This window comes from Sturnira hondurensis, unplaced genomic scaffold (genome assembly GCF_014824575.4).
Source record: "Sturnira hondurensis isolate 20B ecotype Veracruz unplaced genomic scaffold, ASM1482457v3 Scaffold0004322, whole genome shotgun sequence".
NCBI lineage: Eukaryota > Metazoa > Chordata > Mammalia > Chiroptera > Phyllostomidae > Sturnira > Sturnira hondurensis.
Window position 1 is genome coordinate 2,811,808 of NW_028076953.1, and position 20,126 is coordinate 2,831,933.

The following is a 20,126-nucleotide window of genomic DNA, read 5'->3' on the forward strand; positions in this document are numbered from 1 at the left end:
CGTGATTGGGTCTTCTGGTCACCAGCCCCCATCTTCAGGTGCTTTGTAAAAGTTACTTTATTAATGTAACAAAAGATACCTTTATCACTCTCAATGCTTAAGAAATTCCAAGGATTTGGGGAGCTCCATGTCAGAAATGCAACTAAGATCAAATATATTTCTTGTTATAAATCTCAGTACCACAGATGGACATTAGCATCGGCGTACACAGAGTCAGGATCACCAGTGTCACCTTCTTCCATCTCCATATCTTGTTCCACTGCAAGGTCTTCAAGGGCAATAACATGCATGGAGCTATTATCTCCTATGGTAACAGTGCCTTCTTCCTGAACACTTCCTAAAGGACCTGCTGAGGTTCTTCTTGAGGATATGTCACTCTTTTCAGAAATACATCCATGATGGTTTCTTAGTTTTTCTCTTTTTTTCATCACAGATTTGTTTATAAAGCAATACTGCACCATAAACATTCTTCTCTATTATTCAAAATCTTTTGGTGTTGGGGTCCCTATTTTTAAACTTTTGGGGGGCTTGTTGAGGTCTGTAAAAGTTCTGCTAAACATTTCACTGAATTTTCTGGAGACTCTTCTTTTTCTTCTCCTGCAGTTTCCTTTCTTCTTGCATCTTTTTTAGTGATGTGTTTGTGTTCCTGTTTGGACAACTTCTCGTGAGTCCCTTGGGAACCACCTGTAGGAGCTCCTCAGTGTCATCCTCATCCACACCCAGATTGAAGTTGTTTGCCATCTCAACCACAGTCTTGTTGATTTTTGCAACCTTTGCACTATGGTTGAAAAACCAAAGGATAGTTACTAGGTGATAAGAATTTTTCAGCTTCATTATAATCTTATGGGACCACTGTCATATATGCAGTCTTTTGACTGAAACATTGTTTCGTGGCACATGACTATGTAATAAAAGTGATATATTGTTACTGAACAGCAATTGGGGTTCTGCTGCCCACTGCCACCCTCTAGGCAAAATTCCAGAGGCAAATTTTGGAATAACAGCTTTCCACATGAATTAGTCACTTAGGCCTATCAGTTAAGGCTAAACTTTTTAACACCTTAGTTCTATCATTCCCCCTGTTTGTTTTAATTATCTCATTTGTATAGGGTTAGATAAACAACATAAAATAAAAAAGCTACATAATTTTGGAAGGATGGCAGGCTTCTGCCTCAGAGCTTATTCCCTCTAGAACACTCAAAGAGTAAACCTGCCACCCTCTGCCAGGCCAGCTCGATCCTAGCTGTCCATTGGGAAATGCAGGCAGCTGAAGCATGATCATCCAGGTATCCTTGAGAAAAAGAGCCTGAGGGCCCTTCTTTTCAAATCTAGCCCATAATCCCTTGTGCTCTGGAGGCATTCAGCTTCCCAGTCTACCCTGTCCTAGACTGTTTACCACTGCCTCTTCCTTATGGCCCCTCTCTACTCCTCCCCAGTGATTTGATCAGATCTCTGTATCAATATGACAAGTCCACAGCTAATAACACAGTCAAAGGGGAAAAACTGATGGTCAGGAACAAGGCAAACATGCCCATTCTTGCCATTTCTTTTCAGCAGAGTATTGGAATACCTCCAGATCAGTTAGGCAAGAAAAAGAAAAATTTTAAAGATATCCAAATTGTTGAGGAAAAAGGAAAATTGTCCCAGTTTGTAGACAACATGAGCTTGTTACTGGCATTTGGGGTCCATGGATTCCCCAAGATAGACATTAAGAGGAACTGCCAGAAAAAATTCTGGACCAGATCCCCAGTAGGGGACACATGAGAGGCAACCAGATATTGATGTTTCTCTCTCTCCCTCCCTTCCCTTCTCTAAAAAATAAACAAAATCTTGAAAAGAAAAGAAAAGAAAAAGTCAGGCTTATGGAATTTCCTGTGTCAGAGTGGAGCTACTTCTTCCTGTTAGGTTGCTTAGCAGCTATGTTCCCATCTGCCCTGTGAGTACCAAGATGGAAGACTCTTCCCTACCATCACTCCAAGAAGATCATATTGCCATCAGACCTTGATCAGCTGTACATGTGGAACTGTGATTTTAACATTTGCAAAGAAGTAAGGGGTCGGAAGGAAAATAAGGAAGGCTACTCTGCTTTCTCGGGCAAAGAGGAGCTGAGGTGGCGACTTAAAAAAAAATTTTTTTTGGCTTATTTGGTGTTCTTTTTGGCCATGTGGCATTCCTTTAGCCCTGGACTAAAATCCCTATGCTCCTTCAATGTTATATATAGGAAATCCTAAAGACTCCACAAAACAAATAAACAAACAAAAAAGTGTTGGAACTGACAAGTAAAGTTACAGGATACAAACGACATACAAAAATTAGTTGAATTTCTATATGTACTAACAGTGAATTATACGAAAAGGAAATTAGGGAACTATCCATTTACAATAGCACCAAAAGAAATACTTAGGAAGAAAAGTAGATGAAAGACTTGTGTACTGAAAACTATAAAACACTGATGAAAGAAATAGAAGACAAATAAATGGAAATACATCTTGTTTCCATGAATTGGAAGACTTGCCCATACTACCTAAAGTGAACCCATTCATTTTTACTGTATAGGTATGTATGACCTTTGGCACCTTTCTCTCTCATCCTGAATTTCCTAAAGTGTTAAATTATATAAATATTTTATTTTTCACATTTTTTCAAACTCTGTCCAAAACTGAAGTTGTATTTTATTTCTTTGAATATTCCTCATCTTATAAAACATGTTTAAATATATGTATATACACATACTCATTTCACTTCTAACTGCTCTTTTGTGATAGTTATGTCTCCATTTTGAGCAGCTTTTAATTTTATTACGAAGTTTGATTCATTTTGGCTCTGTCCTCTTGCCTCTCTGAAAACTGGATGTGGATGCCTCAGTTACTCAATTAATTAACAAAATGGTTATTAAATATCTACTGTGAGGCTAGAATGGCAGATTAAAATGGAAATATTATTAGCGAAAGCTTCATGGAAATGTTGAGGTATAATCTAAACTACAAAATAACCATAGGATTTGAACATTCTAAAAGTAGTGGGAGTAACAGATGCGAAATTATGTTACTTATAAAACAAGGGACAGCTCTCCTTTTATTTATTTATTTTATCTCTACCTGGGGACATGCTTATTGGTTTTAGAGAGAGAGAGAGAAATGATGTGAGAGAGAAACATCCCAACCTGGGAGCAAACCCACAACCTAGGCCTGTGCCCTGGCTGGGAATCAAACTCATGACCCTCAGTTTATGGTACAGTGGTCCAACCAACCGAGCCACCCTGGCCAGGGCAGGGCAGCTCTCCTTTTACTACTTTGAACACCCAAGGATTCTCTTTAAAATATATAACTACATTTAGAATTAAAAGTCTTGTGTGCATAGTACCTTTTGTTTAATAGTGATAGTTAACATTTCTTGACACTTTGCAAAATGCATCTTTTAAAATTGAATTTAGATAGAGAAACAATGATTTGTTGTTCTGCTTATTCATACACGTATTGGTTGATTCCTATATGCGCCCTGACCATGGATGGAAGCCACAACCTTGATGTATCGGGATGATGCTCCAGTCAACTGAGCTACCAGCCAGGGACACAATACATTTCAAGAGACTACTGCTTCACTTACTATGTGCTCCACTGTTTTTAAGTGCTTTATGTATAGTAATACATTAATTTTAATAGCCCTATGGAGGAGAAAATACTACCATTCTCCTTTAAAGGTGCATAGAAGTTAACCTATTCTTCTTAACCCGAGGCATAGAAGTTAAGTGATTTGCCCAACTGGTCAAATCTTTGACAACTAGCAGATAGCAGAGCCAAGCATTCTAACCAGGGAGCTTGGCTCCCAAGCCGCATTTATAGATACGTGCTGTCTTGCTACTTTACTGTCTGGTTTAATCCTCACAGAGTGTTGTGAAAGAAGGGCTGAGGCAGCTGAAGTTTAGAGAGGCTGAGTGGCCTGCCCAGGTGAGCACCACCAGTGAGTGACAGGAGAAGGATTCTAATCTAGGTGCTCCGGCTCTAGAAGTTGTGCTCTTAACCATTATGTCACACTGCTCTGAAGATGACAAGTCTTATAAAAATAATCTTAAGTAGTGTATTTGTTAGCCTTTAAAAAATCTAAATAGTCTTGATCCTGTCTATTTTAGATTTCAGTTTAATGTTTGAGAAATCTTGATATCTGTGTCTCTCAGAGCCGTACTGGGTAAACCTCCCAGCCAGATAAACACTGTGCTTTTTCTGTGTGTCAGTTCCCAATCTTGAAAGGCATGCTTATTTGGGGATTCCTTAGTGCCACCTCTCCTTTCCTCCATGGACTAGGAACTAACCATCATTGTATCCTTATCTTCATGATTTACCTGCTTTAGGAAAGTGGGAAATACCTTCTGCTTACAGGAATGGTGGAGTTCCCTGTTTTGATAGTTAGAACACCTACATTAATATTATGGTGAAAGATCTTACCACTGGAAGAAGACACTGTAACAGCAAAGTTGTTGGGTCTTTTTCCTAGCTTTATAACCACAGCAGGTTATTTTATCTAAGAATACGTTTTTCTTTTGGGAAATAATTGGGATATGGTAACTTCTGGAGCCTGTTTTAGTGATAATCTAATTGTTTCAGAAAGGTTATTTTTCAAGTTGCAGCCAAGATGGAGGTGTAGGTAGAAACCCTTCGCTTCTTGGTACAACCAAAAGGAGAAAAACAACCAATCTAAAATCAATAAACAACCATAAGTGCCAGAAAATCAAACTGCATGGAACTCCGACAACCACAGAATTAAAGAAATAGTCAAAGAGAACAACCAGACCAGTAAGGCAGCAAACAGAGAAACAGTGAGGTGGCAGACCATGAGGGTAGGGCTGGCGGTGGTATGGTGGCAGGCTGCACGGGAGGGGCTGACTTAAAGGGAACCTGAGACTCAGAGATGGTTGTGGAGTATGGCAGTTGAAAGCAACAATTTGGAACAAAAGGAAGAAATAAACTTCCAACTGGATCAGAATGAAGAAACAAGAATCCCCCCAAAAATGAAGAGAGGCTGAAGAACCCCTGGGACAACCTGAAACATTCCAATATCTGAATTATTAGGGGTGCCAGAAGGAGAAGAACAGTAAGAGAGTGAAAACTCATTTGAACAAATAATGAAGGAAAACTTCCCCAATCTGGCGAAGGGAATAGACTTCCAGGAAGTCCAGGAAGCCCGGACTCCCAAAGAAGTTGGACCCAAAGAGGAACACACCAAGGTACATCTCATCATTAAGTTACCCAAGATTAAAGACAAAGAGAAAATCCTAAGAGCAGCAAGAGAAAAGAAGACAGTTACCTACAAAGCAGTTCCCATAAGACTGTCAGCTGATTTCTCAAAAGAAACCTTGCAGACAAGAAGGAGCTGGAAGGAAGTATTTGTAGTCATGAAAGGAAAGGACCTACATCCAAGATTGCTCTACTAGCAAAGCTTTCATTTAGAATGGAAGGGCAGATAAAGTGCTTCCCAGATAAGGTCAAGTTTAAAGAGTTTGTCATCACTAAGTTATTATTATATGACATGTTAAAGGGACTTAGCTAAGAAAAGGGAGATCAAAAATATGAACAGTAAAATGACAACAAACTTACAACTATCAACAAGTAAAACTAAAAAAATTAAAAACAACAAAAAAAACTAAGCAAACAACTGGAACGGGAACAGAGTCAGAGAAATGTAGATCACATGGAGGTTTTTCAGTGGGAAGGAGGAAGGGAGGAATGGGGGGGAAGGTACAGGGAAGAAGAAGCATAATTGGTAGGAATTAAATAGGAGAGGTCAAAAATGGTATAGGAAACAGAACTCAAAGAACTTATATGTACAACCCATGGATGTGAACTAAGAGGGAATGCTGGAGAGTTGGGGGACAGAATGGAGGGGGAACAAATGAAAAATTGGGAAAACTGTAATAGCATAATCAATAAAATATAATTTTTTTAAAAATATAATTTTTTAAAATATAATTTTTTCACTTTTATAACAAAAATTAGTTTTGCCTTCTTTGCCTGATTTCAGCTTCCAGGAGTTAATTTTGGTTTCTGTAGCAGAAAGAGTAAACAACTGGTAAGAGAGTAGCTAGAATTGCTGCAGATTTTAGACCCTCACCACAGGAACTCTGTCTTTATAGTTCTCCAATGTTGGAGACCTCTGCTGGTGTTTTGATACATTTAGAAGTGGGGATACACTCCCAAAATGGAATTATCTTCTGGAAGGCGGGCCCTTTGTAGTATAGGCTTTTCCTGTTAGTTGAGTGTTGTAGAAACCCATCTGTATCAGTGTACCAGCTGGCGTTATTGTGAGAGGCAGTGAGAGGCTTCAGTGAATTCTTTTTTGAGGACTTTTTCAACACCTTCATCAATTTCATGGTGGATGATTTACAAGGGCACCTGCCCACACCACTCTGGTGTTCAGCAGTTTTTGACTAAAAATGACATGACTCCAGTGCCCCACCTTCCCTATCCACCTGATCTTGCCCTGAGTGACTTTTTTTTGTTTTCCCCAGATGAAAAAGTCCTCAAAGGGAAACATTTTGCCAGTGTGGAAGAGATTAAACAAAAAATGGCAGAAGCACTAAAAGGCATCAAAATAGAGTTCAAAAACTGTCTTGAGCAGTAGAAAAAATGTGTTGATAGGCGTCATGAATTAAATGGAGAGTACTCTGAAGGTCACTGAAATTTAAGTGTGTAAGAATAAATACACAATTTTAGTATGTTCTGATCCTCTTTAATTCCCCTCATATTTTGGGTTGCTGTTAACTGAATATACATTTATAATTATTATATATTCCTGATATATATTCCTGGCCGTTTTATCACTATAAAGCATATATTTTTGTAGTGATATTTTTTAGAGTTTATTTTGCTTTTCATTAACTATAGCCACTCTGTCTCTCTCATGATTACTTTTTGCATGGTGTATCTTTTTTGTTTTATTACTTTCCATATACTTTTATCCTTGAATATAAAGGCAGCATATGGTTGGATTTTTCTTGGACTGGAACATTTTATCCATTCACACTTAATGTAATTATTTAATAGCAATAATTAAACTGACCAATGGAATGGAATAGAGAACCAAGAAACAGACCTATGCATATATGGAAATAATATAGGACTAAGGTGGCATTGCAAATGACCAGTGGGAAAAAGGAATACTGAATAAATCATGTTGGGGCAAGTAGACAGCCATATTTTAAAAAATAAAATTTATTTTCTACTTCAGATTTTATACAAAAGTTTGGATGGATTAAAGACTTAAATTGAAAAGGCCAAACTAAAACATTAGAAGATAGTGGAAGAGAATGAGACTATCTGTGACTTTGGAGTAGTTAAGGATTCTTGAATAAGAAACAAAAAGTAGTAATAAAGATTGATAAATTTGACAATATTGAAAAGTTTAAGTTGTATTTATTAACTATCACCATAAAGATGGCAAAAAGACAAGTCCAAATGGGAGAAAAAAACTCATAGCTGATACAGATTAATACCTAGAATATATAAAGAAATCCTACAAATGAATTCAAAAAGAAAATCTGGTAGAAAAGTACACAAAAGACATGCATTTCACAGAGGTAGAAACATGGCTTAAGACTGTTCAGTCTCAGTAAAGATCAAGAAAGTGCCTAGTGACTTCCGCCAAGATGGAGGCATAGGTGGAAACACTGTGCCTTCTCCCACAACCAAGTTTGAATAAAACAAAGGTTTGGAGAACAAAGACACAACCAAAGGACAGAAAATTGAATTATACGGAAGTCCGACTACATCTAACGGTTCAACGGGGACGGTAAGAGGGGCGGAGCCAGCAGCGAGCAGGGTCGGGCAGGAAAGGGCCCCTGACCCAGGCGCGCAGGCAGACGAGAACCAGTTGAGGTTCGGGGCAGACCTCGGGCGCATATTCGCGCACAGTGAGACAGATCACGCAGGCCCCAGGGGGCGAGGGCTGACGGCGGTGGCACACTGGAGAGCAGTGGGACGAAACGCGTGGGCCAGGTGACGGCAGCAACTGCGGCACCGGTGAGGGCCGTGGCAGCAGGCGGCGGACAGGACACCATAGTCGCTCTTTGACCCCGCCCCCACATACAGCGTCACAACCCAGCGACTGAGTTGCCCTGTTCTAGTGAACATTTTAGGGCTCTGATCCTGCTATGGAACAGGCACGAACAACCCGAAAGATGGCACAAGAAGAACTCAGAGTCCAAGAGCCAATAACTCTAAGTGACCGAGAAATTGCCAGCCTCTCAGAAGCACAAATCAGGACACTATTTATCAGGATGCTCACAGAACTGGTAGATTATAGTCACAAATTAGAGGAACATATGAAGGCTAAACTAATTGAAATGAAGGGAGATGCACAGGAAACCAATAGTGATGGAAAGGAAACGGGGACTCAAATCAATGGAATGGACCAGAAGGAAGAACAAAACATCCCACCAGAAAGGAATGAAGAAATGAGAATTCAAAAAAATGAGGAGAGGCTTAGGAACCTCCAGGACATCTTTAAACGTTCCAACATCCGAATTATAGGGGTACCAGAAGGGGGAAAGAAACAGCCACGAGTGGAAAACTTATTTGAACAAATAATAAAGGAGAACTTCCCCAGTCTGGCAAAGGAAATAGACTTCCAGGAAATCCAGGAAGCTCAGAGAGTGCCAAAGAAGTTGGACCCAAGAAGGAACACACCAAGGCACATCATAATTACATTAGCCAAGACCAAAATGAAGGAGAGAATCCTAGAAGCAGCAAGGGATAAGGGGACAGTCACCTACAAAGGAGTACCCATCAGACTGTCAGCGGATTTCTCAAAAGAGACCTTACAGGCAAGAAGGGGCTGGAAAGAAGTATTCCAAGTCATGAAATCTAAAGACCTACAGCCAAGATTGCTCTATCCAGAAAAGCTTTCATTTAGAATGGAAGGACAGATAAAGTGCTTCTCAGATAAGGTCAAGTTCAAGGAGTTCATCATTACCAAGCCCTTATTATATGAAATGCTAAAGGGACTTATATAAGAAAAAGATGAAAAATGTTAACAGTTAAAGGACAGCAAACACACAGCTATTAACAACCACACCTAAAACCAAAGCAAACCAAGAGGACAGCTAGATCAGGAGTGGAACCATAGAAATGAAGAACACATGGAGGGTTAGCAACAGGGGGGGGAGGGGGAGAAGGGGGGAGAAGGCACAGAAAAGAACATAGATGGTAGGTAGAAAATAGATAGGGGGGAGGGCGAGAATAGTGGGGGAAATATAGAATCTAAAGAACTTGAGACACGTGGTTATAAACTAAGGGGGGCAGAATGGTGGGGGAGGGAGGGTGTGGGTGGAAGGGATTGAAGGGGGGGAATAGAACAACTGTAATGGTATAATCAATACCATTATATTAATAATATATTAAAAAAAAAGAAAGTGCCTAGTTTAGATCACAATGAAATTCTATTTTATGCTACTAATTTTGCAGTAATTTTTATCTTTTCTCCCCACTCATCTCTGACATGTATACCTTAAGCTTTAGTGTATCAAACTTTTTGAAATTCTCTTATGACACTATTTTCTCTTATCTGGTTGCCAAAGTTGTCATTATTGTTGCCTAAAAAGTTCTTCCTTCTCTCAGTGCAGTGATTTTTAAAATGTGGTCCCCAGACCAGCATCAGTAATATCATCAATGTGCTTGTTAGAAATGCAAACATCCTAGCCCCACCCCAGAACTATCTGTTAAAGGATGTTTGTATAGAGATAGAATTTCTCTCTAGAGCTGAGAGCAGCTATTGTTGCAGGCCATTATAAAAGGTTGGGGTTTCCTGTGCTCAGGGTTCTTTTCCTTTAACACAACCACTGTTTGTGCTGCTAAGGGGCCTTGTCCCATCACCCAGTGGGAAGTGGAATTTGGAAACTGCAACAAAAAAATCATGATAGTCCTATTGCTGTGAGTGAAAAACTGGCATTTCTCTCTAATCCAAGAGCCTTATGTCTTTTGTCATATCCATGAAACTGACTAGCTTTCAAGTAGGTGAGCTAGCTAGTTTGTAAGCAGAAGATTCACAGTTCTTGACATAGGTCTGTCTTTATAGTTCTCTGAAGTAGGAACCATTGCTTTTAGTAATTATTAATAGGAAGCAAAGTATTGATCAAAAAGCCTAATGTATAGTAAGACACATCCTTTTTCAGTGTCAGATTTTGACTTTCAGTTTTTTAGAATGTCTCTATTACCCTAGTTTTATTTGTATCCTTAATTTACTCATTTATCAAGCAAAAAAAATTTGTGTATTCTGTTTGCTCTTATTTTTCTTAGATTGTGTCACATTAGAAGCTGGATTGATTCAAAGACAGATGGCTGAAAGTGCTGAGAAAGAAAAAGGAAAATGGACAACCACCATCATTATTAGCTCATCTCTTAAGGTAAAGAAGTATTTGGGCCTTTGATCTTTAATTAAAACATTAAAAACGATAGGACAGTATTTTAAAAGATCCTTAGCTTGATTATCTAAAGTTGTGTGGATCAGCAATTATGTAAGTTAAATGTACTTAAAAGATTAAGTTATAAACTTTACTGCATTGTTTTCAACACCCTAACTTCTCTAAATATTTGAGGGTTGGAAATTTTCTGAAATTATTTTTTTTCTCTCTAAGCCTGTTCTAATAGAGATGTTAAAAAATTCCAGAAACAGTAAAATGTGCACATAAATATTATTTAAGATTTTTAAAAAATATTTTATTTATCTTTGGAGGGGAAGGGAAGGAGAGAGGGAGAGAAACATCAGCGTATGATTGCCTCTCATGCATCCCCTGCTGGGAACTGGCCTGCAACCCAGGCATGTGCCCTGACTGGGAATCAAACCTTAATCCTTTGGTTTTCAGGCCTGCACTCAATTCACTGAGCGGTACCAGCCAGGGCTATTTAAGATTTTTTGAGAGATAAACATAAACTGATATGCCTAGTCTTTGTGGCATTGGGAGAAGCAGTCAGATTAATTGTCACTTTCTTGATGATTACTTATCTTCCCTCTCTGACTGCTTGTCAGATATTGACATTCTATAAAGTATGATTTTTTTCTTGTGAGGTTTCATGAATCTGTGAATTGGCATTTATCAAGTTTTTATTCATCATCTTTAATATTGCTGCTGTCTGATTCCCCCACTCCTGCCCCTCTTAAGAATTGTATGTGTGTTAGATTGTCTCACAATATGCTCTATGCATTTCGAGCTCTCTTTTACCTTTATTTTGTTTTTAGCCTACAGTCTAGGTAATTTCATCAGTTCTATCTTTCATGTCAGTATTTATCTCTTTAATCCTTTCCTTTTGAGATTTGTTAAATAGCTCTTATTCTTCTAAAAAAATTTCTATCTAAAGCGTAGATAAATATGTTATACATATGTGCACATGCTCAAATACAAATATGTATTATATAGTCTTGAGTCTGATTCTGTTATGTTAGTTTGATTTGTGTAGTAAATATTGAATCATTGCCACACTTTTCAATTCATTATAGTTTTGTGATATATTTTAAAACCTAGTAAGGTATGTTCTTTTTTTACTACATGTTTTTTAAAACATTTCCTCTTCCAGATCAGAAAATCAACAAACTATGGCCTGCGGCCTGGCAAATTTTTGCCCATAGCAAATTTTTGGCCTATAGCAAATTTTTGCCCAGCCAGTGAGTTAAGGATGGTTTTTACATTTTTAAAGGCTTACAAAAAAAAGAGAGAGAGAGAGAGAAAGAGCCAGAGAGAAAGGGAGGGAAAGAGAAAAGAAAGGAAGGAGGGAGGGAAAGAGGGCAGGAAATGGAAGTTGAAGGGGAGGCAGGTAGGGAGAAAGGAAGAAAAAAAATGTGACAGGTCATATGCATCTTGAAAAGCCTAAAATATTTACAAGCTGGCCTTCTGCCGAAAAAATTAGTCAAACTTTGTTTAGTCTTTTTTAAAAAATACCTTCTGTTTATATCCTAGCAGTTTATGTAGTGTGGAAGTTCATAAAAGTTTCATTACCCTTGCTTTGAATTGAACTAACTTATTAAATTAGGGAAATTTTTATTTTTCCCATTCTGTGACCACATACTTTATCAGGAGTTGAAATTACATTCAGCCCTTTGAAGGCAACCATGAGGCTGATGCCACCCTGGTGAAAATGAGTTTCACACCCCTGCCTATATCACTGTATTTATTTTTCAGGTCTTTATTTTTTCTTCATATTGTTCCTATTTTTTAAAATATATTTTATTGAATATGCTAATTACAGTTGTCACATTTTTTTCTCACCTTTGTTCCTCTCTACCCTGTACACCCCTACACACCATCATTCCTCCACCTTAGTTCATGTCCATGGGTTGTACATGTAAGTTCTTTGGCTTCTCCATTTCTCAGACTGTTCTTAACCTCCCCTGTCTATGTTCTATCTACCATTTATGCTTCTTATTCCCTGTACCTCTTCACCCATTCTTCCCCCACCCCCTCCCCACTGATAACCTCCATGTGATTCCCATTTCTGTGAATCTATTCCTGATCTAGTTGTTTGCTTAGTTCATTTTTGTTTTGTTTTGTTTTTGTTTTTTAGGTTTGGTTGTTGATAGTAGTAAATTGTCATTTTATTCTTTTTTTTATCTTATTCTTTTTCTTAGATAAGCCCCTTTAACATTTCGTATAATAAGGGCTTGGTGATGATGAATTCCTTTAACTTGACCTTATCTGGGAAGCACTTTATCTGCCCTTCCATTCTAAGTGATAGCTTTGGTGGATAGAGTAATCTGGGATGTAGGTCCTTGCCTTTCATGACTACAAATACTTCTTTCCAGCCCCTTCTTGCCTGCAAGATTTCTTTTGAGAAATCAGCTGACAGTCTTCTGGGAACTCCTTTGTTGGTCTCCTTTTCTCCAGCTGCTTTTAAGATTCTCTCCTTTTCATTAATCTTGGGTAATGTAATTATGATGTGGCTTGGTGTATGCTTCCTTGGATCCAACTCCTTTAGTACTCTCTGAGCTTCCTGGACTTCCTGGAAGTCTATTGCCTTTGCTAGATTGGGGAAGTTCTCCTTTATTATTTTTTCAAGTAAGTTTTCAATTTATTGCTCTTCTACTTCTCCTTCTGGCACCCCTATGATTTGGATATTGGAACATTTAAGTTGTCCCAAAGGTTCCTAAGCCTCTCCTCACTTTTTTAAATTCTTGTTTCTTCATTCTGTTCTGATTGAATGTTTATTTCTTCCTTCCGGTCCAAATTAGTGATTTGAGTCCCAGTTTCCTTCCCTTCACTGTTGGTTCCCAATACATTTTCCATTAATTTGCTTTTCATAGCCTTCACTTCTTCCTCTATTTTTTGACCATACTTAACCATTTCTGAGAGCATCCTGATTACCAGTGTTTTGAACTGTGCATCTGATAGATTGGCTGTCTCTGTCACTTAGTTGTATTTTTTCTGAAACTTTGATCTGTTCTTTCATTTGATGTGTTCATGTTTTTTTGTCTCAGTGTGCCTGTTACTTAGTAAGGGGTGGAGCCTTAGGTGAACATCCCCCGCATTGTGGTGCTGTCAGTGGGGTAGAGGTCTGAGAGGGAACAATGCTGCTTGCTCCACTCTCCTCCATCTTTCAGTCACTTCCCCCGATGCCCACAAGCAGATTGGGCCCTTCTGCTGCTGATAATGTGTGTGTGTGGGGGTGAAGTTTGTGTACTGTCTAGGACCCTGTGAGTCTCTCCAAAGAACTCTCCTGTGAGGCTGGGAGTTTCTTCTGCTGCCTCAACCCCCACAGGTTGTTTTAGTCAGAGGTTTTGAGGTTTTATTTCCCTGCAGTGGAACCCTGGATTGTGTGGTCTGTCTTGCTCCCTAGTTGTTTCTCCTGGTTTATCTGCATGCAAATGTAGGACTGCCAGCTCTGCCAGCCAGTGGCTCACCCACCTGTGTTCTCCCACCTTGTGGGGAATCCTCTCCATCCCAGCTGCCCATCTCTGCCCCTCCTACCAGTCTGGATGAATGTTTCTTCCTTAACTGCTTGGTTGTCAGACTGTCGTATAATTTGATTTTCTGGCAGTTCTGGTTATTTTTTGTTTTTAAATTTGTTGTTGTCCCTCTTTTGGTTGTGCAAGGAGGCAAAGTGTATTTACCTATGCCTCCATCTTGGCCAGAAGTCTTGTTCATATTTTTTTAAGTACTTAGATAGTGATGTTTTGTTGCCATTATGAAGTACTGTTTTCCCCAGGTTTTCAATCTATGAATATAAGGAAACTCTTCAATTTGTTGTAAGTTATTTTATATTTTGTTACTTCACTGAATTTTTATAGTATATTATTGGTTGATTCTATTGAATTTTCAAAGTAAGTAATGATAATTTGTAATTGATAAGATTTTCTGACAGCTCCATCTCTTATTTTCATTTCATTAGCTTTTTCTGTGTACAGAGCATACAAAACAGTGTTTCTCATTTTAATGGGAATACCTTCAATGTTTTATTATTTATGATATTACCTGTTGCTATAAAATATTATGTTAATATTCATCTAAGCCTAATCTATGGCATTTTTTCTCTGAATCAGAAATAAGTGTAGTTTTTCAAATGCATTGTGTTTTATCTGTTGAGAAGAACCCAAGTGATTAATCTTTGCATTTTTCATTCAACTCATTGGTCACTGTTGACTTTCCTTTTATATTGTCTTAGAATTTGCTTTGCTAAGATTTTATTTTTGAGTCATTTTTGAAAGATTGGGCTGTGGTTTTCTCTTTTTATGCTACTTTTGTAAGTGGTGGGGAGTTTCTTTTTCTTTTTTAAATCCCTTTTGTTTATATCTAGGTAGTTTGTGTAGTATGAAAATTATTTCTACTTTAAAGGATTAAAAGAGTTTTCCTATAAATTTTCTGTGCTGGTAATATTTTAAGAAATGTAGAAAATAGTGGTTTTGGGGGGTTTTGTTCTATTAGGTTTTGTATGTTGTGAGTCTATTTTCATAAATTATATTTTTCAAAACTTTACCCATTTCATAGAGGTGATTAAATTTATTAAGTTGAAACTGCCATTTCTGTGATAAAAATTTCTTATTGGCATTCTTTTAATTTTCCAATAAACTCTGTATCAGTTACTAACTACCCTTTGTTTATTTCCTTTCTTTGAATAGATTTCCTATGCACAACACTAGTCTAAACAATATTAATAGGCGTTACATTTTAGAAATAAGTATTGCAATAAATTTTATTTGGAATGATGGTATAAAAAGTTTTATAAGTCTTTTACTACACTACTCTTCAGAGCCTTTAATTTCCCCAAAGGAGACAAAATAGTACTCAGTGTTTCCCAAACTTATTTGAATAAGGAACATCTTTCAAGATCTTAAGGGGGTAATATTCCATGAAACATACAGGGGTAGGCAAAAGTAGGTTTACTGTGCCATTGTGACATTCTTTTGAGTTAATAAAGCTATTGTAATAACCATAACCTGCATGTCTTTTTCCAAACAACTGTAAGCCTACTTTTTGGCACACCACTGTGTTTTCGTAAATCTAGTCTTAGCTCCTGGTTATTCTGAAAAATTAACTATTCAACTTACATGTTTTCTCTTAATTAAGTTCTAATTTTATATTTTTTAAAGAATGGTTTTATGTATTTATTTTTAGAGAGAGGGGACAGGAAGGAGAGAAGGACAGAAACATCAATGTGTGGTTGCCTTTCACATGTTCCCTACTGGGTACCTGGCCTGCAACCCAGGCATGTGCCCTGACTGGGAATTCAACTAGCCACCCTTCAGTTTGCAGGCCTGCGCTCAATCCACTGAGCCACACAGCCAGGGCTAATTTTGTCTTCACTATTTTCTTTTATTATTTTCTTTGAGTTGGCTCTACAATTCTTTTAGTTGGCCCTCCCAATAGGATAGTGTTGAAATTCCTTAGTATGGCATACATGAGTCCTCACAGTCTGAAGGCAGTTACTCTAACACTGTCCCCAGTTTAAACATACACCTCATGTATACACTTTACATACTTACCATATAAGAATCATACTTTCAGCTCTGAATGCCTTTGCCTGTGTTACTTTCTGTCCAGGCTGTTCTCATATTTGTCTTCTTCCTTCATTTGTCTGCTTAATAATGTGCTTTTTACTTTTTAAAAAATATTTTAAGATTTTTATTTATTTTTAGAGAGGGGAAGAGAAGGAGGGAGAAAAACATTGTATGACAGAAACATCGATTGGTTGCCTCTTGCATGCCAACACCACCCAGCCCATTGAGCCACCCCAGTCAGAGCGCTGCTTTCCACTTTCAAATTCTGACTCAAATTTTATGCAGCTTTCCTGACCCTTTCACTTCTGTCACAACACACCTTTATATATAGTTTCTGGTTCTTTGTCAAAATTCTCAACTTTGTCTTTTGTGAACACAGTAAACAGCTATTTTAAGGTCTGTATCTTATAACTTCACTATATGTACTCCCTGTGTCTGTTTATACTTCCTAATGCTTCTGATGGTTCTCTTTCATGTAATCTTGTCTCTTGGTATGTCTGATTCCTTTTTATTGTGTTGGAATTTATATTTGCAAAATTGTTTCTAGAAATAATCTGAGACCAAAAAGAGTGTTTTTAAAAAATATATTTTATTGATTATACCATTACAGTTGTTCTATTCCCCCCTTCATTCCCTTCCCCCCACACACTCCCTCCCCCACCATTCTCCCCCCCTTAGTTTATGCCCATGTCTCAAGTTCTTTAGATTCTATATTTCCCCCACTATTCTTGCCCTCCCCCCTATCTATTTTCTACCTACCATCTATGCTATTTTCTGTGCCTTCTCCCCCCTTCTCCTCCTCCTACACCCCCGTTGCTAACCCTCCATGTGTTCTTCATTTCTATGGTTCCACTCCTAATCTAGCTGTCCTCTTGGTTTGCTTTTGTTTTAGGTGTGGTTGTTAATAACTGTGAGTTTGCTGTCCTTTCACTGTTCATATTTTTCATCTTCTTTTTCTTATATAAGTCCCTTTAGCATTTCATATAATAAGGGCTTGGTGATGATGAACTCCTTGAACTTGACCTTATCTGAGAAGCACTTTATCTGTCCTTCCATTCTAAATGAAAGTTTTGCTGGATAAAGCAATCTTGGCTGTAGGTCTTTGGATTTCATGACTTGGAATACTTCTTTCCAGCCCCTTCTTGCCTGTAAGGTCTCTTTTGAGAAATCCGCTGACAGTCTGATGGGTACTCCTTTGTAGGTGACTGTCCCCTTATCCCTTGCTGCTTCTAGGATTCTCTCCTTCATTTTAGTCTTGGCTAATGTAATTATGATGTGCCTTGGTGTGTTCCTTCTTGGGTCCAACTTCTTTGGGACTCTCTGAGCTTCCTGGATTTCCTGGAAGTCTATTTCCTTTGCCAGACTGGGGAAGTTCTCCTTTATTATTTGTTCAAATAAGTTTTCCACTCGTGGCTGTTTCTTTCCCCCTTCTGGTACCCCTATAATCCGGATGTTGGAACGTTTAAAGATGTCCTGGAGGTTCCTAAGCCTCTCCTCATTTTTTTGAATTCTCATTTCTTCATTCCTTTCTGGTGGGATGTTTTGTTCTTCCTTCTGGTCCATTCCATTGATTTGAGTCCCAGTTTCCTTTCCATCACTATTGGTTTCCTGTGCATCTCCCTTCATTTCAATTAGTTTAGCCTTCATATGTTCCTCTAATTTGTGACTATGTTCCTCTAATTTGTGACTATAATCTACCAGTTCTGTGAGCATCCTGATAAACAGTGTCTTGAACTGTGCTTCTGAGAGGCTGGCAATTTCTCGGTCGCTTGGAGTTATCAGCTCTGGGACTTGGAGTTCTTCTTGCACCATCTTTTGGGCTGTTCGTGCCTGTTATGTAGTAGGATCAGAGCCCTAGGTGTTCACTAGAGCAGGGCAACTAAGTCGCTGGGTTGTGACGTTGTATGTGGGGGTGGGGTCAACGAGGAGCAATGGCGTCCCGTCTGCTGCCTCCCACCTCGGCCCCCACAGGTGTGGCAGCAGCCACCATCACCGGGGCCCTCGTGTTTCGTCCCACTGCACGAGAGTGTGCCACCGCCCTCAGCCCTCGCCCCCTGGGGCCTGCGTGGTCTGTCTCACTGTGCACGAATGTGCGACCACGGTCAGTCTGCCCCACACCCTGACTGGGTCTGGGCCACTTGCGCGCCTAGGTCTGGGGATATGTCCTGCCCGACCCAGCTCCGCTGCTGGCTCCACCCCTCTTGCCGTCCCCATTGAACGGTTCGTCATTGTCAGACTTCCGTATAATTCAATTTTCTGTTTTTTGGTTGTGTCTTTGTTCTCCAAACCTTTGTTGTATTCATACTTGGTTGTGGGAGAAGGCACAGTGTTTCCACCTATGCCTCCATCTTGGTGGAAGTCCTAAAAGAGTGTTGTATTCCTCTAGAGAAGTCTTGACCCTGCATCAGAAGTAAACCTTGAAAGCCCTAAGGTTGCCAGGTAAAATACTGGACACTGAGTCAAATTTGAGTTTCAGATGAACAGTGTTATTGTAAGTACCTCCCAAATATTGCATGGGACATACTTATGCTAAAAATTATGTTATCTGAAATTCCAATTTAACTGGGTGTTCTGTGCTTTTGTTATTCCAGCAACCCAAGCCCTAAGGTGTCTATTGTGTGTAAAAATGAACTTGTTTCCTATGCATCTAGAATGGTACTACTATAGGAGAATTGAGAAAATAGTCACAAGAATCATTGTGTTCTGTAGTTCAAATGAGGAGACCTGATGGAGAAAGCTTGCTCGAGAGCGTGCTTCTGCAAGGTGCTTGGGAGCACTAGTAATACAGTATCAACTTAATACTTCAAGGGTTGAAATTATTTGAAGCTAGGCTGCAGTCCCTGTGAGAGCTGTTCTACTTTTGTCAAAGGCTGTGTTCAGCCTCTCATCTTTCTTTTCCTGAATTGGCAGATAGATGCCCTCAGGGAAAAAATGGCCTAAATGCTGGTCTCGTCTCTTTAAATTTCTGCATTGATCTTGGTCCTATAATTTTTTATCCTGCTAGCTCTCTAATGCATTCAAGCAGATTTTAAAAAGTCTATCTTTCCAGTTGCCTTCAGCAGGAGTGTTGGCCTAAATTACTTTGTCTGCCATCGCTGGAAGCAATGTATAATTTTAAAACAGCAAAAGAAACTCATTGAAGTGTCATAGTTGAACTCTAGGTAAGGATCTGTTTGAATGTCACAAAATACTCCTTTTAGGAAAGAAAGGAAGCACACATATATTTTATACCTAATTCCAGCTGGTGTGCTTAAAATATACATGATCTGAGGAAAAAATATACCTAAGGGATTTTTTATGTACTTGGAGAAAAACAAGCTTGAGTTTTGACCAATCAGGAAACACTATTAACCACTTATATTTTAGTATCTTGGGTATTATGATCTAATTACTTGGTAGAATCAGAAGTGAGTTTTGAAATGGTTAGTACTTAAATCAAAAGTTTGATTGCTGTTTTCATACATGTTTTCAGACTCATCTAAGGCTTCAGACATTTTAAAAGTATACTAAAAGTAACTGTAAAGTAAACAGATGAATTTGAGAATTGGTTGTCTCTTTGTGGCATTCTATGTCTGGCGCTTCACAGTTCTGTCCACCATCTGAAAAAGACACCACCACCCACATTCCTGTTTATACGTTAATGCATGTCAGGATCCATCTCTAAGTTGTTGTTGTTTTTTTAGTTTGCATTTGCTGCAGTTTTTATAATTTAATTCTTCATTATGTCCTTGATTTCTGTCCCTAAGTAACATAACTATATAGTACACAGTTCATTTCTAAAACTGCAATAAATGTGTCTGGGCAGAACTAAATATTTTTTTTCCTCCATAGAGAGAACATTTAGTGTCTCTTGATCAAATCTTTAAGAGGTTTCGTTATAAAATAAGCTCTTAAACTTATTTTAATATATTAGTTTTAGTAAAAAACATTCTAAGCATGCCTTAAGTTTGTATTTCTGAATTTTTTTTAAGAGTTGTGAAGTTGCAACTGCCCTAGAAAATCAAAGCCACAAGGTTCGGTATTCAAATACAGTGGAAAGTGGATCAATTATATTTTCTTGTACTGGTACAGTATATTTGCTAACTGCCTTGATTTAAATTTTTTATAAAATATGTGGGTATAAGTTCTAAGAATTTGGTGGTTTATTAACCAAG

The 20,126-nt window shown here is 38.4% G+C and overlaps 1 protein-coding gene across 1 annotated transcript in view; it reads left to right on the top strand.

Annotated features, from left to right (window-relative positions):
* BTBD8 (BTB domain containing 8) overlaps nt 1–20,126 on the top strand; it is a 147,307-nt gene that overhangs the window by 123,865 nt on the left and 3,316 nt on the right. The window contains exons 18-19 of the mRNA XM_037045479.1: nt 10,287–10,393; nt 19,944–20,037. Of these exons, the coding sequence (XP_036901374.1) occupies nt 10,287–10,393; nt 19,944–20,037 (201 nt within the window). The remainder of the gene's footprint in view (nt 1–10,286; nt 10,394–19,943; nt 20,038–20,126) is intronic.